We start from the raw sequence: 23,175 nt of genomic DNA on the forward strand, positions 1-23,175 counted from the left end.
TCACTCGTTTATGTCAATGTCCTGGAAGTTCCCAAAGATGTCCTTAAATTTAATCCCAATCGGGGAGTTAATTATTTCAATTTCCTTCTCCTTGATTAGCAGCTTCTGCCGTTTGATTTCCTCCTCCAGCTCCATGATCCTCTTTGTGTCAATTTGGGTCGGCAGTAAGTCCTCCTGGGTGCACTCCAACGGGATGGCATCCTTTCTGTGTTCACTGCCAAATGGCTTGTCTCCCTCCCCCTCGGCTGTGCCCTTTTCAAACAGCGAACAGGGAAATATGTAACCCGCTAGGATGTTGTCTCTCGGTTTGTTTTGCGCTTTTTCCTGCTGCTGATGGCTCCAATCGACTTCTCTCTTCTCCCCATCATCACCAGGCCTCTTTATTTCTTGCATGTGCCTCGTGAGAAGGTCATCGAACTGGTCGGAAGTTTCCCTCCCATAGTGTCCTGCGGCACCTCCCTTTTCGTCTCCCTTTTTTTTCACCCCATTCGCTTCTCCCCCTTGTGGTGATGAGCCATCCCCCGTCTGGGATGTTCCCCCCTCCTCACACGTCACTTCGTCGCCGGGGGCAGCAGCCTCAACTGGGTCGCTCCCGTCCATGGCCCCCTCCGCGACCTGCTCCTGCGCTCCGACCACATCGTTGGCGGTGTCACCATTGGCAGCGCCACCATTGGGAGCAGCCCCATTGAAAGCATCCCCACTGGAAGAACCCCCCCCCGTGGTGACATCACTGGACGTGCCCTCCGTAGCCGTGTCGTCGCCGCGCGCAGAGGGCCCTCCCCCCCCAGAGCGACGACCAAACCGACCGCCAAACAAAACGCGCTTATTCTTGCAGTACCACTTATAAATGGTTTTCAAATATTTTAGCCTGTACGACGAAATGGTGCAAATGTGAATGTCGCTCATCTGGTCCCCAAGCATTTTATAAAAACAAAATTTTTTCCAAATGGCATTCTTACTCTTCTTGTTCAGGTCATCCGATCGATACAAATTTAAAATGTCCTCCGATGAAGGGCAATTCTTTTTTAAGTCGTTTTTTATTTCTATATAAATTTCTTGCACTTGTATGTAGAGCGATTTAATGTTATTTTTCATTTCGTCAGTTAAGTCATCTTTGCTTAGGAGCTCTTGCAACTCTTGCATCATAATTTGTTGGTGGCTATCGATTGCTTCTGTGCTAATGAGTCTTTCCATGTTTCCTCCTTTTTTCCTTTTGTCTTCACCGCTTATTGGTTCCTCCGTGGGGGACTCACTTAAAATGTCTTGATGCATCACATCTTCTTCAGGAAAAGCGCTCGCTATTTTTCTCCCGCTGTAATTGAGGATGAGCTGACTCGGATTTTCGTTCACTAGGATGTCCTTCAAGCTTCGCCTCACCTGGATTGGCTTTATTTTTTGCCTCTCCTTGTTGGGTAAGCCGCGTTGGCCGCTCCCCCCAGGTTTGATGCTCCCCCCAGGTTTGATGCTCCCCACAGATTTGGCGCCCCCCTCGGCTGCCTTCCCCTGCGCGGGTTTATTCATCCTGTCTGGCACTTATCGAGGTGACTCTGGTGGGCTGGTCCTCACCGGCAGGTTGAGTCCTATGCTTCGTCTTCCCCTTCTACCTCCTACGAAGTGGGTATACCATTACGCGCACGCGGGGAGCTGCGCGTGTACATACACGTGGGAACATCTGTATGCACCTTTAGAAGGTACTTCCATCTGGTCACTTCCACTCATCTACGGTGTGGCCTCATTACAAATGTCTTGTAGGAGCATCACTGCAGATGCGTCACTCTCTGGAGATTCCATTTTTCTTCTCTTCTTTTAATCTCCAAATCGGATGCATAATCTTTTATCATGCCGTTTTTTCCACGTCTGCACATTTTTTTCGCGCTTTTTTGCGTTTTTTTTTTTTTTTTTTTTTTCGCCCAAGGGGGGATTAGCAAAATTCGTGCGTGATTTGTGCGCAAGTGAACATTTCCCTTCCGGGCAGACAGAAGCGGAGGAGTCAATGCGGGGAGGCACGCAAATGTTGTCCTTATGCGTAGGCACACATGTTGTCCTTATGGGTAGGCATGCCGCACACACATAGCGACATGTGCATGGTTTGTGGGTGAGATTTTCCCCGCTCGGCTAGGGCCCAGGCGAAGAAGTTTCCACGGGAGGTCTTCTTACTTTTCCACCTTTTTTTATGCCCCTTCCTGCTTTCCCCCCTCCCCCAGATGGGAAACCATAAAGGTAAACACAGTGCTGATCTGAGATCGGCATTTGGCTGGAAGGCGGTGATAAGTCCCTTTTTTTTTTTTTTTTCTCACTTTCCTGTTCGCTGCAAAGCGCGGCAGTTTCTCAACCCTTCCCTCAGCGCATACGACATAATCCCATTTGACGCAATTACAACACTGAGCTGGGTGGTACCCCTCAATTTTTTTTCCAAAATAATCACACAGGTGTATCCAATGAGCATACGCAAAGTGCGCGTTTTTTTTACGCATGCACGTAGGGGAAATAAACACATAGGCGTTTTAAGCGCATGCACACTGGTGTACTATGGCCACTCGCGCCTACCCACATGGCGTATCATTTGGTTTCTTTCCCCAATGGGCGCGCCCTGCCGTTCTGCCGCTCCTCCGACCTGAACGTTCATATTTTTTTTTTTTTTTTTTTAACAAGGAGCATTTTTAGCTAGCTACAAATTTGTTGCAAAACAGTTGGTTGTTCTTAAAGACATAAAGGGGGGTGTATTCAGACTCGCCGGCGATATTGTCTGTTCGTGTGCTTCACCTCTTGTTTGATCAGCGTAGCGGTTGCCGCGCAGAGTGGGGGGCATCCTTCATGTGTCCTTCGTGTGTCCCTCGTGTGTACCTTGTGTGTGATTTTTTTTTTTTTTTTTGTGCCCACTTTTTGGCCATTTTTACCTTGCCGGTCAGAATTTTTTTCGCCACGTGCAGCTTCGGAACTTGGCATCTTGGTAACTTCGTCTCTTCGAGACTTCTCCACCGCTTCGCGACTTCTTCACCAATTGGAGACTTCTCCACCTCTCCACCGCTCCACTTCTTGACCGCCCCCCCAAGATGATCACGAAAATCCTGAACGGGTGGCGCATCTCGTTCTTCTTCAACCTGACGACCTTCATCGTGCAGCAGCTGGGGCTGTACTACATCCTCTTCGAGTACAACAAGCTGATCCTCCTCCTGTGCACCTTCGACATATACATTTTCATCCACTTCTGCTTCAACAACTCGCAATCGTTTGCGGCCGTCAAGGGGGGCAACTGCTGGATCCTCTACGTGTACTCCATCTCCTTCAAAGTCATTTTTATGTACTTTTTTGCCTTCAACGAAAATGCATACTCAGAAGAAACAAACACAGATTATTACAACAAGTGCGTTATCTTTGCGCTCCTCAGTTTTAGCACGCTCATCTATACGGCCCTGTCTGTGAAATCGTACAAGCAGCTGTACCCAGACGAAATGACCATAACGAACGAGAAGATTTTCCACAACAATTTAATTCTGCACGTCGTGATAGACCTGTTTGACATTTTCGAGTTGCTGTTCACCCTGGTGAAGCTCTCATACATTGTTAAAAATACCAACTTTTGGATTAAAATAATTGGGGGAGTCTTAATTTCGTTTTCTCTCTACTTGAATGCTTACTCCTTTCCGATTATCTCCCTGGTGACAGAAAAGAACAGAAAAAATTTGGACCTGGGGGATATATACTTCTGCAAAAAGCACGCTGCTGTGATTGGCATCATCCTGGTGGACATCCCCTTTATGATTTTGCGCTTTTACTTCCTGGCCTCCTACGTCTCGAGTGTACATTTCCAGCCCCTTCTAATTAAGAACGTGTGCTTTATCCCGATCAAGTGCCTAACTATTAAGCACTGCAACTTGATTTTCGAGAGGCTGCGTCGAAATATAGACCACACGGAGAATGGCGGTCGAGTGGGACAGCCCCTGGCGATTGCCAAGCAAACCAATGGTAATAACAACACGAGCAAGTCGGATGATGGCACCCTCCTTGTGTATGGCTCCCCAGGTGGGAATAAGCCCAACGTGGCCAATCGCCCCTCGGGGGGGGTTCTCAAGAAGCGATCCATCGTGTCGTTGAGCGCCACGGGGTGCAACAACTCGTTGGATATCAAATCGGTGCAGTCGATGAGGAATGAGGCGGACGTATTGGCAGGTGAGACTGCCGCTCCTAGGAGGAAGAAAGTCACAACTACCGCTGATACCAAGCAGGATGGCGAACAAATCAGCGGGAGCGCCAATGCCCCAATCTCCCCCAGCCTCTGCGAATACTTCGAGCACCTGGTGGAAAACCAAGTGGCCACCTTCCGAAAGTTAAATGTAAAGAAAAACAAAATCGGGAAGAAATTCACGATGAATAAACTGATGTACACAAATGTATCGAACAACGAAAGGTATCACTGCTACCTGGATGACAGCCTGAAGGTCTCCTACCTGAACCAGATTCGCCTGATCATCCCTTATGTAACTTATTGCCTGGGGAAAATAGCCATGTCTATAGTGATTTACTTCTTTTACGCAAAGATAGAAATCCACGACTTGAAGATAATCCTCACTCAGTCAGGCATGTACTTCAAACTGTTCGAACATAATCACATCATGTTTGTCGTTTCCTTTTTAATAATCCTCGGCAACTCAATCATATCATTTTTATGTTCCGTGTTTCTCTCCAGCTTAGTGGAGGTCCTCTTTTTTACTCTTTTCATCTTCGTCAAGTGCACCTCCGATTTTCTCTTCCTCCTCCTTCTCGTCTACAACAACATTTTTGAGATCTTCCTGAGGAACCTGAACAAGTCAGAAAAATATGCGCCATATTTTTATCTCCTCTTCGCGGTGATTCCCTCCTTCAAGATCATAAGGAACATTTACGTTTTTCTGTGCTCCTTATCTGGCCGGCAATTCATCGGGTACATCATTCGCCCCTTCATGAACGAGACCAGCAAGAGTAAGCTGCCCCCTTTTCTGGGCATCAACGGGGTGGGCGGAGAGGCAGTAAGCGGATTAACTGGCAGCTTAGGCGGGGAAGGAGCCAACGGAGTGGCGTCTGCTCCCGCTATGCGAGCTCTGCAGACGGACGAACTGAACCTGTTCAATAGCCAAGAATCCACCCACAAAAATAGCTTCAAGGGAGACTACAAGGGGTTCATTTCCATTGCTTCCCTCCTAATCTACATCAACACAAAACACATGCACGGACTCTCCTCCCTCTCGATACTAATGATAGGAAATAACTTCATCAAAAATTTGAGGCTGAATTATAATTTAAAGAACAACCACCTGTTGCTCATCCTTTTGACTCTCCTGCCCCGCTTCCTTCTGCTGCTCTTCATCTGCTTGCACCACAAGTCAAAATTTCTGACAGATGAGTGTGTGCGTATGTTTTACTGTGGAGTTACTTTCACTTTTATTTTGGATTTGATTTTCAAGGCGGGCTACCTCATTGTCTCTCACAACATCCGGGTGTGCGCGGCCTACAATTTGCACCTCAAATCTATGTACGAAGACGTTTACTACAGCGCCAGGGCCAGGGGCGACGCGCAGAAGAACCACCTCAGGGACCTGCACAGCAAGTACCAGATGAACCACTTCTACGTGCGCACGGTGCCGCTCTTTTCGGAGCTCGTCTAGGTGGGCCGCAAGAGAGAAGTATCAACAGGGGGGTGTGCCGTAAGAGAGAAGTATCAACAGGGGGGTGCGCAGTAAAGAGAGAAGTATCAACAGGGGGGTGCGAGGCCTACCCCGAATGGGCAACCTACCTCTAATGGGCGCCCACCGAACCCGAACAGCCACTCTCACTGCCCCACTTTTTTCTGTACCACCTCGCGTCACCATCTCAACCAGTTGGCAAGCGCGTGGGCGGGGTGAGGCAGCCGATCGAGTTGGCCCAGTGGAGCTACTTCGCCATATGTAGCTGACCATATGTAGTTATCCGTCTAACCTGTGTAGACTGCCTCACCGCGCGAACTCATCAAACGTAAAAGGACAAAGGGGGCCGCCCTGCACGCGCGCAGAGGCGGCTCGTCAATTCAAAATTGGTAGAATTTAAAAAAAAGTAAAAAAAAAAAGCAAAAAAAAAAAGCAAAAAAAAAAAGCGAAAAAAAAAAGCGAACAAAATGAGGGAAAAAAAAGAACCAATTGCTACGCCCTCTTTGGGAGGTCCAAACCGGAGGGGCGCCCTCCTCCCGCCTGCGTCACACCATCTGGAGAATGAGCTCCACCTTTTCGGCGACTTCCCTCTTGAGGGCTTCATACCGCTCGTCGGAGAAGTGCCCCTCGCCTATGTCTGCATCGGTCGGTTCGGCCTCATCAGTCTGTGAGGCTTCGCCACCCGGTAGGGGCTCCTCATCTGGTGGGACTTCTCCATCTGTTGGGGCTTCTCCCCCCGACTCCCCCACCGTTGCCGCGTTCGGGTCTGCGAACAAGTTCCACGTCGAGATGGCCATATTGATTTTGTTGAGCGCGTCGTTTATGAGCAGGGGGTCCTCCTTGGCTTTAAGCTTCTCCACGATTTCGTCTAGTTTCACGTTTATCACTTTCAGGAATGCGTAGCAGTTTTGTTCGTTTGATGGGACGAGGCTGAGGGATGCCATGTGTGCGTCTGCGCCGAGGAGCGCTTCCCCTTCCTCGGTCTCTTCTCGCGTGTCGCCACTGTCGCGGTGGTTTCCATCGGCCGCATTGCCCTCTTCATCTGCATCTTCCCAACCAGTTTTGCCTTTTCCTTTTCCCTTTCCTTTTTTCCTCTTCGCCTCCGTTTTCTTCTTCCCCTCCTCCGTGTTACTTCCCTCCGTGGGGCCCCCCTCGTCGCAAGTCTGCTCCGTTTCACGGCGCCCCTTCTTGGAGGTGCCCTTCTTATGCCTCTTTTTTTTTTTCTTTCCCGCGACTGGCAGGGGCTCTTCCTCCGTCAGCCGCTCCTCCGTTAGCCGCTCCTCCGTTAGCCGCTCCTCCGTTAGCCGCTCCTCCTTCAGCCGCTCCTCCGTCAGCCGCTCCTCCGTTAGCCGCTCCTCCTTCAGCCGCTCCTCCTTCAACCGCTCCTCCTTCAACCGCTCCTCCTTCAGCCGCTCCTCCTTCAGCCGCTCCTCCTTCAGCCGCTCCCCCTTCAACCGCTCATTCTCCGCCACCAAATTGGCAACCTCCCTGTCTGCCTCCGCTTTGCCGTCGGCCAGCTCGCGGTTCTTCTGCGCCAACTGGGCCAACTCCCGCCTCGAGTCGAGCAGCTCCTTCTCGAGTTGGCCGATCTTCGTTTCGCCTTCCCGCAGGCTTTCCTCGAGCTGCGCGATGTGGGCAGGGTTAGCGGGGGTAGCGGCGTCCCCTATGTTGGAGACATCCTCATCTGCGGCCTCCACGCATTTTTCCAGTTTTTCCATCCTTTCCATCCTTTCCAACTTTCTCTCCTCCTCCGCGGCACTTGCGATGGTGCCGGCCCGCCTGGCCGACCGGGCCTCCCGGAGCTTCTGCTCGCACTCGTTCACCAGGGCCTCCATTTCCCTATTTTGGGCCTGCAGCTTCTGGTCGTACTGTCGAATGGCGAGCCGCAGCTCTTCGTCCTTCTCCTTCAGGAGAGCGGTGCATTCGTCGAGCTTACTCTGGAGGTTTTTTTCTTTTTCTATTTTGAGCAGTTCTTCTTTCCGGCTTTGCTCGCAAATGTCTTTCATTCGGTTCATTTCCTTTTGGGTTTCCTCCTTCATTTGGATTACCTCTCGTTTGTGTGCCTCCCTCAAGGATTCTACATCCCTTTGGCAGCGTTCTTTCTCCGCTTGCATTTCTTTGGATAACTCCTCGATTTGTTTTTCCTTCTGGGTGGCCATCTCTTTCATTTGTTTCTGCTGAGTCTCCTTCTCTGTCTGCATTAGTGCCTCAAACTGGCGTTTCATATTTTCTTTTTCCTCTTCAAAGCGCTGCTTTAGAGCCTCTTCATTGTGGTTGTACTCGTCCATCCTCTCACGCTCACTGGTTTGCTGCACCTTCAGCAGCGTCTTTATTTCTTCCTCCTGTTTTTGTACCTTCCTCTGGCATTCGTCCACCTGGTTGGAGAGGCTTTCGTTTTGCCTTTTCCCCTCCTCATTGCTTGCGATTTCTTCCTTTAGCTTCTGCTCCGACAGTTGCAGTTGGCTATTCATTTGTTGCAGCTGACTGCCCAGTTGCTGCCGTTCACTCTCCAGCTGTTGCAGCTGACGGCTCTGTTGCTTCTCCTTCTCCACGCACGCTTCCTTTTCCCTTGTTAGCTGCTCCACCTGCTTTTGCAGCAGCCTCAATTCGTTCTGAGTGCTGCACTGGTCATCATTCTTTTCCCGCGTGAGGAGCTCGACCCTCTGCTGTGTCACCTGGAGGCATTTCTCCCTCTCCTGCAAGTCGTTCTCTAAACTTGTAATTATTTTTTTTTTTTCCTCTTTCAATTTTTCCAAAGCGCGGTAGGCCATTTTGCACCTCAGCTCTGCGTCGATCAATTCCTTCTTCAGCTTATCCGCCACTCCATGCAGCTTTGCATTTTCCATTTTAATTTTCTTCAACTGGGAGAGGTTGCTTTCTATTTCCCTGTTCCTTTCGATGAGCTTCAGTTGGTTCATTTTTCCTCTCTTGAGCAAATCGCTTTCTATGTTACTGAGCCTGTCTATTTTTTCCTCTTTACTTTCTATAAATAAATTTTTTTTTTTTAATTCCTCATTCAGGTTGTCCTTCTCCTGTTCGTGCAGCTTAATTGCTTCTTCCATTTTTTGCAAACATGCATCGTTTCTGTGGATGGTCTTTTCCTTCTCCTTCAGCTCCTCCTGCAGCTGCTTCTGCTTCGTTTGCAGCTCCTTCTGCTTCGTTTGGAGCTCTTCGAGGTGTTCCTCCTTCCGGCAGAGCTCCTCTTTGTAGTTTCTGTTGCACTTGGCATGGTGTTTCACAATTTTGCTCAGCTTTACATTAACGTTTTTCATTTTTGCTTCCATTTTTTCCTTCATTTTTGCTTTCATTTTTGCTTCCATTTTCCTCATTCTGCTGCTCAGTGCATACACCTTCATTTTCATTGCGCCGTTTTTTTCCCTAGTCGTTTGCAACTCTCTGGCCAGCTCTCCATTTTGGGATTTCATAATACGCAATTGCTGCGCGAGCTTTTGCTTCTCCCTCTCCACCACTTTCATATTCTTACTGACGGTGGTGACTTGACCTACGCATCTTTGCAACTGCACGTGGATGTCATTCAGGTTGACGACCAACTCTTTGTTCCTCTGCTTGACGTGCTTAATTTGGTTGCTACTCTCTTCGTTTGCTCGTTCCAAATTGGTCCTCTTCTCCTCTATGTACCTCCTCAACTGGTTCATTTGAAAAAGCATTTTATTTTCTCTCCTCTTCAGTCGTCTAATCCTCATCAAGTTGTATTCATTTTTGTTTTTATATTCGTTGGTTAGCTTAACCTCCTCCTGTAGTGTCTGTCTTAGCTGCGTAATGGTCCTCTCGTCCTTCTCCTTCGCCGTTGTAACTTCTTCTTCATTCCGTTGCTGCCTCGTTTGCAGCTCGCCCAGTTGCTGCTTCACTTCCTCGTAGCTCCTCTTCTTCCTTTCGAGCTCCCTCTTCGCGGCCTGCGCCTCGGCTCGCGCTCGCTCCAGCTCGTCCCGTTGGCCCTGCGGGGGGCAGCGCGCAGTTAAAAGGGGGCAGTTAAGAAGGCGCCATTAAAAAGGAGCAGTTAAGGGGGGGCGTCCAGAAGGAGACATTAGAAAGGCGCCGTTAAAAAGGCGCACTTAAGAGGGTGCAACCGCTAAGACGCAGCTACGAAGATGCAGCCGCTAAGGTGTAGACACACCGCGGGCGTACTCACCTCGAACTCGCGCTTCGCCCCGACCAAGGCCCGGACGGAGGCCCAAATGGCGTCCAGCTGCAGCTCCGCCTGCGCAAAGGTGGGGTCGATCGCATCGTCCATGGTGTCGTCCAAGGCACCGCCCAACGAGTCGTCCATCGTGTCTAACACTGTATCTCCCATCGCGCCCATCGTATCTCCCAACGTGTTGCCCACCGCGCCGCTGACCATGCCGCTCGCCCTGCCGCTGACCCTGCCGCCTCCCCGCAGAAACGCGGCGACACTCATTATCTTGCGCGAGCAGCTGGTGAAGGCGCGCTCCCTCTGCCTGCAGTCGGTCAGGCACGCCTGCACACGTTGCAGCCTTATCTTCAGCCCATTATTCGCTTGCGTCAATCTGCCCTTCTCCTCCTGCAGGATTTTGTTCCTCTCCTCCACTTGGCTGTTTGCACTTCGCCACTTTTGCAGCTGCCCTCTAAGCTCATCCAGCTCATCCAGGTACTTTTCTCCCTCCTGTTTTACTCTCTCCAAATTCGCTTCGTACGTTCTTATCTTCTTATATAAATTTGCATTCCTTTCGATTTCCTCGTTTAGCTTGTCCTTACAGCTCTTCAGCTCCAACGCGGACTTGGCCTTCTCCGCTTCCCTCACCTGGATGGTCTTTTCGTGCGTTTCTACCATTCGCTTTAATTCCTCCACTTTTTTTTTTTCTTCATTTAGGGCCTCCTCATTTGTGGCACCTTCATTTGCCGGCGTGCGAGGGGGCAGACTGCTTAGAACCCCCTCACCACTTAGCTCTACCTGGTGCGGCGAAGCTCCAGCGAGGACCTGCAACTCTATCTCCCTCATCCTGTTTTGCACGCTCCTTTCAAGCTGCTCCTTTTTGGCATAGAGGCTGTTTAGCTTCATGTGTATGCTTCGGACCTTCAGAGACAGGCACCAGTTTAGGTTCTTCTGCTTGAGCAGTTCCCTCCTCAGCTGCAAGCACTGCCATGGCGGTGGTGGGGGGAGAATAATACAAATGAGTGTGGTGATTCTTCACTTGGGTTGGCGCCCTTCTTTTTTTTTTCTTTTTTTCCTACCGTTCTATCATTGTGGGCACTGCTGGTCCGCTGCGTCTCTCCGAGGTGGGTGGCCAGGTCCTAAAGAAGAAAGACGTGCATGTGGAAGTAGCCTCTTGTTAGGTTCATCAGGGGAGGCGTCCTTCTTCAACTCGTCAGAAGCGATTATACAAAACTTCCCTACCGCGTTATTGTGCTCTGTGTGAAACTCCAGTTTGGCGAGTGACTCTTTTAGAGTCTCCAAATCTGACAGGGCGTTCCCATCGTTTAGTAAGTCGTCGATGCTGCCCTTTAACTTTTCAATTTGGTCTTCAATAAGAGGAGGGGAGAGGGTTAGGGGGGTTATATATTATGGGGCGACGTGGTGGGAAGGTAAAAGGGGGAAGCCAAATGGGGGAAGGCAAAAGGGAGAGGCCAAATGGGGGAAGCCAAAAGGGAGAGGCCAAATGGGGGAAGCCAAATGGGGGAAGCCAAATGGGGGAAGCCAAATGGGGGAAGCCAAATGGGGAAGCCAACTGGGCGACGGCGCAGATGCGTCTCCCCGAGGAATTCCCCTCCCCGCCTTCTCCACAGAGAGCAGAGCGGAGGGAAGGAGTGGCTGCTTTTACCTTTCTTGGTGGGTGGGTCCTTCTCATCTCCCGCTGGTTCTTCCATTTTGGGGAAACTGCTATGCGGGCTGGGGCGTCACATATAGGGGGCAAACACGCGCAAATGTGCATAAGAGCAGATGTGCATAAGCGCATATTTGTGCTTCAAAGGGTAGGTTCGCTCAAAAACGGGTGAAGTATCCCCCGCTGAGGTACTCCTGCGGGCAAATCTCCCCTCGTAGATGAGCGGAACGGTAGTGGGGCATACACACGTAGGTATACATGTATTTTGTTTTGTTTTATTTTTTTTGCGGCACCCTGCGTGCGTCCTCTCTTTCCAAGGTGCCCGCTGCCACCCGACATAAGGCCGCTTCCATTTTAGGGGTCATCTAATCTCTACGGGGAAGTCTCTTTGATGGTGTGTAGCACCCAGGGGGGGAATCAAAAATGCATTTAAAACACATAACAATGTAGATGAGTGTACATGTGTGCCGCTGCGATATGTGAGTAGTTACGATTGGCGGAAAAGGAGCTTCCTTGGGATTTTCCTCCTCGCCTTTCGATCACCCAGTCGTTTCTCACTTGTTATTTTATTATTTTTTTTTTTCTACACGTTTAATTTTATCCGTGCAGGTTTTTTTTTTTTTTTTTTTTTTTTTTTCCACCCCCTGCGCTTTCTAAGATTTGTTCTACTAACACCTTTTGGCCCCCCCAACAGTGCCCATTCAGCTCCGCAAGTTCACCCACCTGATTCGTTCCTCCCCCTTCCCATTCGTTTCTTTTTTCACGTGCGCTTCCTCTTGGCACATTTTGCACACCCAGGGGTGTTTTTTTTTTATTTTTATATTTTTTTTTTTTTACATCACGTGGGTACAACTCTGAAGGGTTACACTTTAAAAATTTAACAAAATGAAGTGTGCAAAACAAAATTCACCACCAATGGGCGCACAACCTGAAGCGCGACATCCTCGCGGAGAGAACCACATGGGAACTTACGCGTAACTGCTAATGGATGTACATACGGGGGTATAGCTACCCCCCCGGCGTAGCTCCGCGCGGGAAGAACAAAAATGAACCAATCGGCGCGGTAAAGCAGCAAGGCCACCTCCGAGCGGCGCTGCAGCAAAGGCCATTTCGGCAAAATCAAATGGGAATGATAAAAGGGCGGGGTCCGCGAAAGGAAGGGAGGGAGAGATCAGGTTCGTGGTCAAACGCGCAATGGCACGGCGGCGCGGGGAAGCGCCCACGTCCTACGTAACACCTGGACGTGCGCACCTCTCCAGGGCCACCCGCCACGTCTTGCATCCTCAGGAGGAGCAATCAAAGGGGAAACACGAAAAAGGGGGTGCAAAAGGGGAAGAAAAAAAACAGCAGTAAAAACAGCAGTAAAATGGCAAAAAGGGCAGCAAAATTGCAGCAGCATAACTGCAAAGTGGCTGCAAAGTGGCTGCAAAATGGATGCAAAACTCATGACACAAACAACGGGGGAAGGGGAGGGCGCGCCCCTGGCTGTCCCAGGGAAGGACAAAGCGAAAGAGACACGGGGCAAAAACCATGTGAACCCCTTTTAACACAATTACGAAAAAAAAAAAAAAAAAAAAAAAAGAAAAAAAAAAGAACATAACATAGCATAACATTAGCGTAACATAACATTAGCGTAACATAACAGAGCAGATATGAGCACGCGGTAAAAAAAGGGGGGTCGCAGAGAATGCGCCTTCTGGCCACCCCCCAGAGGGACGCTCAGAAGGTGAGGGGCGAGTCCTGCTGCGCGCTGCCAGAGCGATTGAGGTAGCCCTGCCGGGGTGCCCCCCCTCCGTGGGGGAAGCCGCTGCCAAAGTTGGTGCCGGTAAGGGGGGAAGTCTCGTCATACGCTAAATCAAAAAAGGAGCCATTCGCATTGTTCCCACTTTTTACATTACTGCCGCTTCCGCTATTCCCATAGGTTGTCCCGCGCGTACTAGCCACCTCCTCACTCCCCAGTTTGTTCTCTTCGTCCACACCAAACTCGTTCAAAAAAATATGATTTTCCGTAGCGGCGTAGCGATTCTTCCTACTGACATGGATAGCTGCCCCCTCATTTACAAAATCTACCGCCTCTCCCTCGTCGTAATTAACAATGGCCTCCTTATTGGAATACAACAGGATCAACGCAATCTGCAACAGACTTAGGATAAACCCACAGAGGTTTGGCACGATGACAAAGCCATCCTTGATGGTGAATCCGTAAGTCACCCACAAAAATGAGCAGACCAAACTTCCTGTGGCTATCTCCAACGGGATCAGGGAGGAGTTCTTCTTCTTAATTACTATCTGCACGTAGGACAAAGGGGCACCAAAGTTTACGATGCTCGAAATGAACGCCATGAACCCTACGAATAACTCATATTGCTCATAGGTTAACACGTAGAGGAAGGCGTAAAGTAAAAAGCATATGAAGCCACATATTTTGTAATAAGAAAATAACTTCTGCTTCAGCCACATGTTTTTGCAAAACTTATGATACATTAGAGAGTAGAATGCTCCCAAGACGAGACCTACGAAGTTGGGGCACACGATGGCGGAGTTATTCAACAGCATCCCATACACCAACCACAGGAAGGAGGAAAAGAGAAGCACTACGTAGGGTAGCCCGTCTACCTCTCCGGTCGTTCTCTTCTTTATCATTTTGAAGATCGAGGGGAATAACACCAACTGCATAAAGAGGGATGACCCGATGGATAGGATCTTCAGGAAATTCATGTCTGCGTTCTTCTCCTCTTCGCTTTGTTTCTTCAGCTCGTCGTAGAACTCGTCGGTGCCTTTGCTCGGCACGTCATTCGTGGCATGATTTGCGGCGTCATTTGCGGCATTATTTGTGGCATTATTTGAAGCACCATTTGGTGCGTCCTTTGACACCTCTTTCACCTCGCCGCTTCCACCGCTTCCACCGCTTCCACCGCCTCCCCCGCTGCGAAGCGCTCCGGCCTTCTCCGCCCCGCTGTCCTTCCCTTTGGCGCCCCCCTCGCCGGGCGACTCCCCCTTCGGCGGCTCCTCCTTGGGGGTCATTTCCTTAACCACGGAGTGTTCCTCCTCGGTTGGGCTGCTCGCACTGTTCGAGTCATTCGCATTTTTCGCGCTGCTCGCGCTGCTCGAACTGCTCGCACTGCTCGGGCTATCCTTGCCCCCCTGCGGCTTCTCCTTGCTCTGCAAAAAGGTCGTCTGCGCCTGCGCCCCATCCGCGCCGCTGGCCGCTGCGGTGGCCGTCTCCCCCTTCGCGGCTTGCTCCTTGGAAGCGCCGCCCTTTAAGTTTACACTGGCTTCTTGGCCCTGCTCTTTGCCTTCGCCCCCCGGGGGGGTGCCTCCGATCCCCGAGTTGGCCGCATTGTCTGCCGTATCCGCCTTGTCCGCTTTGTTCGCCTTCTTCGCTTCGCTTGCCTTCTTCGCTTCGCTTGCCTTCTCCGCTTCGCCTGCCTTCTCCGCTTCGCCTGCCTTCTCCGCTTCGCCTGCCTTCTCCGCTTCGCCTGCCTTCTCCGCTTCGCCTGCCTTCTCCGCTTCGCCTGCCTTCTCCGCTTCGCCTGCCTTCTCCGCTTCGCCTGCCTTCTCCGCTTCTCCTGACTTCTCCTCCTTGGGGGGGGCGGGCCCGCTGGGCGCTCCTCTCATAGCCCCCTCATCACACCGCACTCGATCATGGCACCACAAAAAAAGCACAAAGGCTACAAAAAGTGCGAGCCTTTTCGAAATACCCATTTCATTTTTTTTTTTATGTTAACTACTTCGAGCCGCGCTTGTCGGCGGGAAAATCTTGACGTTGAACATGCAGTGGTGGGGGGTGTATGGGGGGTCTAGAAGCCTGTTCGTAATCTTCGCGCCTCGGCGGGCTGGCAAACTGGGGGCTGCAACTGGCAACTGGGCAACTTTGCAACTTCGCCACTGTGCAACTTTGCAACTGCGCCGCTCTGCGACTTCGTAACTGGGGACAGCCGCAAACGACGCGAACAACGCGATGGAGGCGAAAAGGTGCTCGGCCAGTGGGGCATATCCAAAATTGACGCGCCCCCTCTGGCAAAGGCTTAAAAAAAAAAGTACACGGTTGAAGATGGTACGAATTGGTGAAAAAACGTGGCAATTTTTTTTTTTTTTTTTTTTTTTCCTTCCTTTTTTTCTGCTTGGAAGAATACAAAAAAAGGGGAGTTGATCTCTCTGGGGAAGGGAAGCGTGAGGAGGCCTCACTAGTTGAAGAGTTTTTCCTTCAGAGTCGGTACAATCTGAGTAGTGAGTCAGATGGACCCATTTGCCTTTCCAGGAAGAGGGCGGCCTTACACGCAAATATATACATATATATGTAAGTGATGTACAATAATTTATGCACTCATATGTACGTATAATTTTCACCCCTTGGCTGCGATCCCGCCGGGGGAAACAATCACGCAACAAAGTTGAGTGGGCTGTAAGTACTAATGGCGCGAAGATGAAGAAACACTTGGCCGAAAAATATTAAAAAGAAGCTGCCTCTCAAGTTGGTCACTTTGCTTGCGTTGCGCGATTGTCAATTTTGTTGTGAAAAGTTGCGCTTTCTCTGCAATTTTTTTTCTTTTTTACCGTTTCTTGCCTGTTATTATTACCCCCTTTTTTTTTTTTTTTTTTGCTTCGCCTTCCGGAGGAGGGGGCGAGCAGCAAAACCGAGCAACGCTGAGAAGGAAGAAAGTGAGCCCTATTTTTTTTTTTTTTTTTTTTTTTCCCCCCAAGAAATTGCATATATACATGTGTAAACGTACGTGTACACATAGGTAACTATTTGCGCGTTTATCCCTTTTAAGGCGCAGAACTGCGTAGGGGCCAAAACCGTATGGTCGCCCGCGAGCCCTCCAGGTAGGTCAAATATGGCAAGCAAATTTTTTTTTTCCCCTCGCGCGGTGGGCCATTCCTAATTCACCTGCGCATCAAATTGGCCTTACGCGCCTCTTCGCAATGAAAAGGGAAAAAAAAAAAAAAAAACGAAAAAGTTACAGGAAGAAAGCGGGCACATATATATGTACATACCAACTGTGCAAGCGCAACGTGCGCACCGCCTACACAGGTGTGTGTTAACTCCGCGCGCGCACACCTGACGCGGCGTAACCCACAAGAGGATGAATTGAACCGCCAGGTGTAGAATTAAATTCAGCGCTTTTGAAAAAAACAAAGCAAATAAAGCAAAACAAAGCAAAGCCGCGCTGGGTTCCACCCGTCCCGCACCCCACATTTGGGCAATCGAACAAATGGCATGAAGCATAACCATCGGTTAGGTTGCACGTGCCAAGTTCCCGCGGCCAACACAATCATTCGTGCAAAGTGCCTTTGGCGAAAAATCGAAAAGTTCAATGTGTGCGTATACCTTTTTATACCTATGATTAACCGTTTGGGGGGTGGTAGGGACGGACCCCTTTTCTCTACCCCTGCCCGCGGGCACCAGTTCGCTCTTCGCCCATTTATCTGATCACCCTTGCGCGAAGTGACATTAGTGAAAGCGCGCCCCACTGCTACATGTGGATTATACTTTCACCAGAACATACACAAAAAGAAGTACTCATGCCTGCGTAAATTACCAACAAATGGGGAAATCCCTTCTTGTGTGCAGTGCCGCGTTCCTTTTTTGCCTTCCCCAATTGGGGAGGGGGAGTGTTCCATTCGGGCAAGAATCTCCAATTGTAAACACTACTTTGCCTTTACACCGTTGCTAAATCGCCACCTTTACAACAGAACTATGGAAATTTTGCATTTTCGCAATTCTGTCTAATGGCCAATGTCCATTCAGTCACCTACTGCTAATCATTTTTTCCCTTTTGGGAATGCAGAAAGGGAGTGCACACACAGGTAGCTTTTTTTTATAATTTTTTTTTTTTTTTTGACAGCTAGCTAAGCACTTTTTTATGAACAGTTCATAAAAAAATTATAAAAAAAGCTAGCTGCAGATAGCGAAGTTGCCATCCAGTTTAACAAACAACATTTTTGTAAGCTAGAATGCCCTTTTACATTTTCCGCTCTTCCCGTGCGCAATTCACAAAGGGGGGGAAATCCCCACACGCAGGGGTCGCAGTGGCCGCGGTCGCCGCAATCGCCGCAGTCGCACCTGCCTCCACGTACCATCACGGATGGAACAAATCGTACCTGCGCATCACCTATGATCAGGCACAATTTCAATCGAGTTAATCGCAAATGGGGCCTTAATATACACATTTGTACAGTCCCGTGGTGAGGTAATAACCCTGTCATCCAGGGGAGTCTTCCTCCCATCGACTTTTTCTTTCTCTCGAATTTTGCACATATTAAAAGGGTGCTTCACCTCTGCATTCTCTCTCGACTGAATGTTTTTCCCCATCTGGCGTAGTACCACCTGCTTAGGTGCCTTTCCTGGCTTTATTTTATCATTCTCTATTGTCATGCGGCAAATTTTTTTGGGATCGCTTTTTTGGTTCGTCGTGGAAATTGTGCTGGAGCCGTTTCTCCCCTTCTTCACACCACAAGGGTTGCACTTTGCGTTACCCCCCTGTCCATCGAACATACGCTGCGTGTGATTGTTCAGCTTAACGTCTTTGTTTATCCCATCTGCGTAGTCACCAATAGGGGGTCTCCCCCCTCTGAGGGCATCTCCACTGTTTAGGCACACTTCACGTTTATCATATGCCTGTGCGGAATAATAACTACGTGTTTCCCTTTTTTCGTCACCCCTATGGTTGCACCTCGCCCCATTGTGGGGAATGCCCCTCGGGAAACCTCCATTAAGAGCTTTTTCACAAATAAGCGTTTTCTTCCCTTTCAGCTTTGTTTTCCCAACTTCGTTATCCCCCCGAAACGGTTTAACGGATATGCCCTGTATGGGGGTACCTCCCTGGGTGTTGCTACTCCCTATGTGTGATTTTCGCGTGCTCACCTTGCCAGTGACTCCTTCGCTTAGGGGAAAATATACCGCCTGTTTGTCACCAGCAGAGGCGCCGTCCGGGTCTTCCTCAGCGTCGTTACTCGTCCTTCCCGTCTCCTCACCCTCGTGCGCAATGACGACACCCAAGTACTTCCTTAAATATTTTTTTACAGAGTCTTCTGGACTCCACCCCCTGAGGGTTGTCCTCCGTGTAACTTCGTTCTGATCAGTTGCGTCTCCGTTGCACCGGTTGGAAATTGGCCCCTTCCACTTCTCCTCCTCCTCGTTCACCTGAATGTACCCGTTATACCCCCCTAGACTAGTATTTTTTTCTTCCTCTTTGAGAGCTTCACTGGGGGGGGCTCCCACATGCGTTTCATACCTCTCCCCCGTGTCGAGTGCCCCGTTTCGATTAGCGTGTAGGAAGAACCCATCGCTCTCCAGGCTGGTCCTTTTTTGCAAAATATTCCTCAACAGTTTATATTTTGTGTAGTCCTTCATTTTTTTTCCTCTGAGTTCTTCTTGCCTTTTCTTCGCCTGGTTGTTATCTACGCTCAAGTTGGGAGGCCCCTTCAGAGTTGCTTCGCGTCTTGGCTTGTGCTTACCGCGGTGGTCCTTTTTAAGCGGCGCTTTATGGATGTCTTCTTTACCGCGCTGCGCCGCTTGACGGATCGTCGACTCACCTGGACCGCTACGATCCGTCCTCCCGCTTTTCCAAAAGAGGCTACCACCCATGCGGGCCTTTCCGAAGGGACAAACTGTGGGCCTTTCCTTGGAGCGGTTCTTCCCTTCGGTGGTTAATTCTCCTCCCCAGGAGGTAACGCAGCTTAAGTGGCTGCTCACCCCTCTTTGCACGTTTGCCTGGTCCCGCTTGGGAGTCTTCCTAACGGTGCAGGAATACACCGCAAAGGTGTAAGGACTCAAAAGGCAGACAGATTTATCGTTTAGCAGGTCAAAACGCCCCTCACGTGGGTGAAGGAACGGACAAAGCTGAGTACTTTCAAGCAGCACCTTCCTGTACAGGTCAATCATTTTGGCTCTCCTACTCTTAGCTCCGCTAAAGGAGCACAAGTGGTAGCTGTAGCGGTTCCCACCACTCGAGTTGTGAATGCCCTCCCTCACTGCCACGTAAAACAAGTTGTCATAATTTTGGACCAAATTCACATGAACAATGGTGCTCTCAAAATGGAGGCATCTGAGGTACCTCAAGTCGACCTTTTCATTTCCCCCCACGTGGATCCTGAACAGATAGATGCACCGTTCAGTTGCACACAAGAGTATATTCTTTGCGTTGTTCAGGACTAGCCAACTGATTTGTTCCTCCCGAGGGGACAATCCATTCATCCTTCCATCGTTCCTTCGTTTGGCCACTCTCCCATTAGGTACCATTTCACAGATTGAACATATGACTTCGTTTGGGTTCCCCTTCTTGGGACCCTCTTCCTGCTCATCGTATCTTCCTACTCGGCTGTTTACACAAGGGATGTTGGGAATGCCCCTAACGCAGCGCGCCCCCCTTACCCCTGCTGTGGTAAACTCCTTCATATGAATCTTGTTAATCACTTTGGTGCCTCCCTTCAAAACGGCGAAGAAGAACAAACTACCCCTCGCCGTGCCGCATATTAACATTCCACTTGAGAGGAACACAAAGGATGAAATGGGTCCCTCCGTTAGAGTCACCACCTTCACGGGGGTGTTATAATTAAATAAGCTCATTTTGTACAGACCCCTTTCTACATTGTAAAACATATGATCAGTGTCTAACGTGAAGCAGTTTATCCTTTTCCTGTTTTGATAAATTGAACACATCTCATTGGAAATCAAATTGTGGAGAACCATCTCGTCGTTTGAGGTCCCCAACACGAGGGTGTAAATGTCTAGCAGGCAAGGCGCGCATACGGTCCTTTTGCTCTCCTTGTCACTCAGGGGTGGGCTCTTCTTAACGGAGGAAGGTAACCCTCCAGAGGATGTCTCTCCCTTCTTCTGAGCTGATCTACCTGTTGGGATGTCTCCCATGTGGACGCCACTCCTGCTACTAGGGGGGCTTCCTCCGAACGAATTTAGAGATCCCCTCTCCAGGAGCGCCCAATCGGACGTGCCTCTCATGCTCGACAATCTGCTGCTACCAACAGAGGGAGAGTCTCCACCCCCCGAGCGAAATATGTCAACCGATTTGCACATCTCATAGTTGGGCATCCCCAAAAAATGTAACACCCCGGAACAGCTCAGGACCACTACCCAATTTTGATGAGTAAAAATTGAGACAATCCCGTCGGAGGAGACCTTCCTTAGATGCTCTACCCTGTGGGGTCTTCGAAAATTTACGGTTATGATTACGCCTCGTTTGGACCCCACCACGAGGATTTTTTTGCTTCTCCGGTGGGCCTTCTTCGCATTTCCCCTTTTTTGATGGTGCACTTGCGGGTTGACGTTTCGGCCGCCATGCTGGACTCCCCCCTGTAGCCTCAAAACAGCATCTATGTTGTCACCCTCGTTTACACACAAACAAGTGATAACCGCGAGGGCAGTAATTTCATCGCCTAAGAATTTGTCAAACTGATTAGTCACACATTTTCTCCTGTTAAGCTGCTCCTCGTTCGCTAGTGGACCTTCATTGGGGAGATTCCCCTCACAGGTGATGCCTCCACCTGAGAGGTTACACAAACTTAAGCCATTCATAAATAGGTCCATCGACAGGAGGGAAAAAAAGTGGAGGCCCTGATCTGCTCTGGAAAAGCTCCCATCATTTAAAAATGAGGCACTGCTAACGCGTTCATTTCTCAACCTCTCGTAAAGGACGCCATTTTTCATCACGTAAGCCAGCATGTACTCCCCGTTGTATACGCACACATTATTGTCAATCGGTATGGACACCCTAAATTCGGTTAGCAGCCTGTTGGACCTTTTTCTCTCCTTCACAAATGGGATTACAAACGTTATTTCATAATGTGGAAGGCCCCCTTTTCTGCGCTCTTCCATCTGCACGAAGTTTGCCGCAGCTGCCACGGTTATCTTCCTAAAGTAGGACTTCTCAGGAGTAGCCCCTTCTGCCCTTCGGCTGGCAATTACGTGTGCGTCATTTCGTGAGCGCTTTTGCCTGAACAGTCGGACAGCACTGCTCCCCCCGGTAGCTGCTCTTGCCATGCGGCGTCTCCCAAGCTTTGTGATGACTTCCCCGTGGATGCAGCGGTTACCATCACCATCTACTTCTTCTCCTTCCGCGTTATGTCTTCCCCTCCGCTGCGCCGCTTCGTAACACCCCTCTTCCCCCTTCAGCACGCACGCGCCGCTCCGCCTGAGACGCACCCCCCCGTCGCGGCAACCCTCCACGGATAGAACCAAACAGACTAACCTGCCAGCGCACTTGCACAGAAGGAAAATGTCCCCATCGTTTAAAAACTCCAGATCGAGAAAGTGCTTCTTCTTTATCTTTATTTTGGCTAAAATTTTAAAGTTGTGCTTGTCCCATAGGTGTATCCTCACGTGGCTGTTGCTCTCCTCTGCGCTCAGGACAGTTCTGCCGCTTTCTCTGCACCTGACCAGGGTCACCTGAAAATTGGGCAAGACGAACGATGCGGTAATTCGATTACGGGTAACACTCCACGTGTGGCATTTCGACATAATCAGATTAGCAAAACGTACACGAGGTGAAAACGGGATAAATTGAGCCAAATTATGCTAAACACTTTTCTTTTTTTTTGCTCACTTTTTCGCACAAATTTGTGTACGTTTTTTTTTCGCTACCTCATTCAGGTGCTGCGCAAAGATGGACTGCACTCTGTCCAGCAGGTCGTACACGACGACCAAATTGTCAACGGGGTAGATGACCTTTCTACTGGCGAACTTGAGAATGTTATTTCTGCCCCCACAGTACCCGTGCACGTACTCCGGGGTGAACTCGATTCTCCCCGCTGCATCATTTCCCAGGGGGGGTACTCCAAACTCCATTGAATGCTTCGCGAATTGAGCGCTTCCTCTTTCTGCGCAGGAATTTTCGGACGCATTTGTTTTGCATGCTCCACTTTGTTTTTCCCAAGGAGGGGCGCCTCTTCAGTTTCAGCGCAGTTGGTTAATTTGCTTGGCGCTGCAACGTTGGTAGGGTTGCGATGGGGATGTTCGAACAGAAAAAAAATTAAACACACGTAAATAGGTGTACACCCGTGTGTGTATTTATGCGTGCTTATTTATATGTGTGTACTCCGCTTGGTTTGCTTCCCCTGCCTTAGTTTTTCTTACCGTGTGATTTTTCTCCTCACCAGTAAGGCCCATGCTAATGTGAGCCTTTTCCAAAGTGTATGCAAAGCGGTTACTCGCCACGCGTGCGAAGAGCTGTTCTGTTACTTTTTTTCGTTCGGCGTCCCCGAGCGTTTTCGTGTGTGCAAGCTTTTTTTTTTTTTTTTTTTTTTCTCTTTCTGGTCAGGCATTTCGCTACCTACACTGCAGAAATGGTACAATTTGCCTGAACAGTCAGGTAGTTTTTTTTTTTTTTTTTTTTTGAAGCCAATGGCTCATAAGGGGAAAACGCCCAGCAGGGCACATTTAAACTTTGAAAGAGGAGCACATGCGTCTCAAATTTGCACGCTAAACTGCTGCACGGCTATATTAGGGCAGGCGCACACCTCGGGGGAAGAGACATAACTGTGCGGGACGAAACTGCTTCTCCGCGGTGTGGCTATGGGGGGGGACGCCTCTCAACCGTGTGGCACGAGTTGGGGCTAACTAGTCTATCGCTTGCATCCGAATGGGGGAATGGTCACGTTTGGGGCACCTTCGCGGGGTTAACGGAAAAAAGGGGCAAAAAAAAAGGGGAACCAAAAAGGCACACAACACGCGCAGACGAAATAGGGGCCCCCCCGCG

At 49.8% G+C, this 23,175-nt stretch overlaps 5 protein-coding genes across 5 annotated transcripts, besides 12 other annotated features; 1 reads left to right on the forward strand and 4 right to left on the reverse strand.

Annotated features, from left to right (window-relative positions):
• PVX_002695 (hypothetical protein, conserved) lies at positions 1-1,521 on the reverse strand (the record flags this gene model as incomplete). The annotated part of the gene is made up of 1 exon (XM_001612828.1): positions 1-1,521. One exon carries the CDS (start codon positions 1,519-1,521, stop codon positions 1-3), a length of 1,521 nt encoding a protein of 506 aa, XP_001612878.1.
• Positions 1,522-1,895: 374 nt separating this feature from the next.
• Positions 1,896-1,917: a microsatellite.
• A 1,136-nt stretch (positions 1,918-3,053) lies between these two features.
• Positions 3,054-5,642, forward strand: PVX_002700 (hypothetical protein, conserved; the record flags this gene model as incomplete). The annotated part of the gene is made up of 1 exon (XM_001612829.1): positions 3,054-5,642. One exon carries the CDS (start codon positions 3,054-3,056, stop codon positions 5,640-5,642), a length of 2,589 nt encoding a protein of 862 aa, XP_001612879.1.
• A 426-nt stretch (positions 5,643-6,068) lies between these two features.
• Positions 6,069-6,128: a microsatellite.
• A 77-nt stretch (positions 6,129-6,205) lies between these two features.
• PVX_002705 (hypothetical protein, conserved) lies at positions 6,206-11,504 on the reverse strand (the record flags this gene model as incomplete). Its single annotated transcript, XM_001612830.1, has 5 exons — positions 6,206-9,616; positions 9,811-10,776; positions 10,872-10,931; positions 11,035-11,159; positions 11,459-11,504. 5 exons carry the CDS (start codon positions 11,502-11,504, stop codon positions 6,206-6,208), a joined length of 4,608 nt encoding a protein of 1,535 aa, XP_001612880.1.
• Positions 11,505-12,081: 577 nt separating this feature from the next.
• Positions 12,082-12,108: a microsatellite.
• Positions 12,109-12,274: 166 nt separating this feature from the next.
• Positions 12,275-12,306: a microsatellite.
• A 722-nt stretch (positions 12,307-13,028) lies between these two features.
• Positions 13,029-13,066: a microsatellite.
• Positions 13,065-13,115: a microsatellite.
• Positions 13,116-13,180: 65 nt separating this feature from the next.
• On the reverse strand, positions 13,181-15,166 carry PVX_002710 (hypothetical protein, conserved; the record flags this gene model as incomplete). The annotated part of the gene is made up of 1 exon (XM_001612831.1): positions 13,181-15,166. The coding sequence occupies one exon, from the start codon at positions 15,164-15,166 to the stop codon at positions 13,181-13,183; it is 1,986 nt and encodes a 661-aa protein (XP_001612881.1).
• Positions 14,850-15,056: a microsatellite.
• A 389-nt stretch (positions 15,167-15,555) lies between the features above and the next one.
• Positions 15,556-15,591: a microsatellite.
• A 552-nt stretch (positions 15,592-16,143) lies between these two features.
• Positions 16,144-16,166: a microsatellite.
• A 438-nt stretch (positions 16,167-16,604) lies between these two features.
• Positions 16,605-16,638: a microsatellite.
• Positions 16,639-17,573: 935 nt separating this feature from the next.
• Positions 17,574-22,265, reverse strand: PVX_002715 (hypothetical protein, conserved; the record flags this gene model as incomplete). The annotated part of the gene is made up of 2 exons (XM_001612832.1): positions 17,574-21,866; positions 22,062-22,265. 2 exons carry the CDS (start codon positions 22,263-22,265, stop codon positions 17,574-17,576), a joined length of 4,497 nt encoding a protein of 1,498 aa, XP_001612882.1.
• Positions 22,266-22,711: 446 nt separating this feature from the next.
• Positions 22,712-22,739: a microsatellite.
• Positions 22,740-22,802: 63 nt separating this feature from the next.
• Positions 22,803-22,823: a microsatellite.
• The last annotated feature ends 352 nt before the right edge of the window (positions 22,824-23,175 follow it).

The sequence above is a fragment of the Plasmodium vivax genome, chromosome 4, assembly GCF_000002415.2.
Source record: "Plasmodium vivax chromosome 4, whole genome shotgun sequence".
Taxonomy (NCBI): Eukaryota; Apicomplexa; class Aconoidasida; order Haemosporida; family Plasmodiidae; genus Plasmodium; species Plasmodium vivax.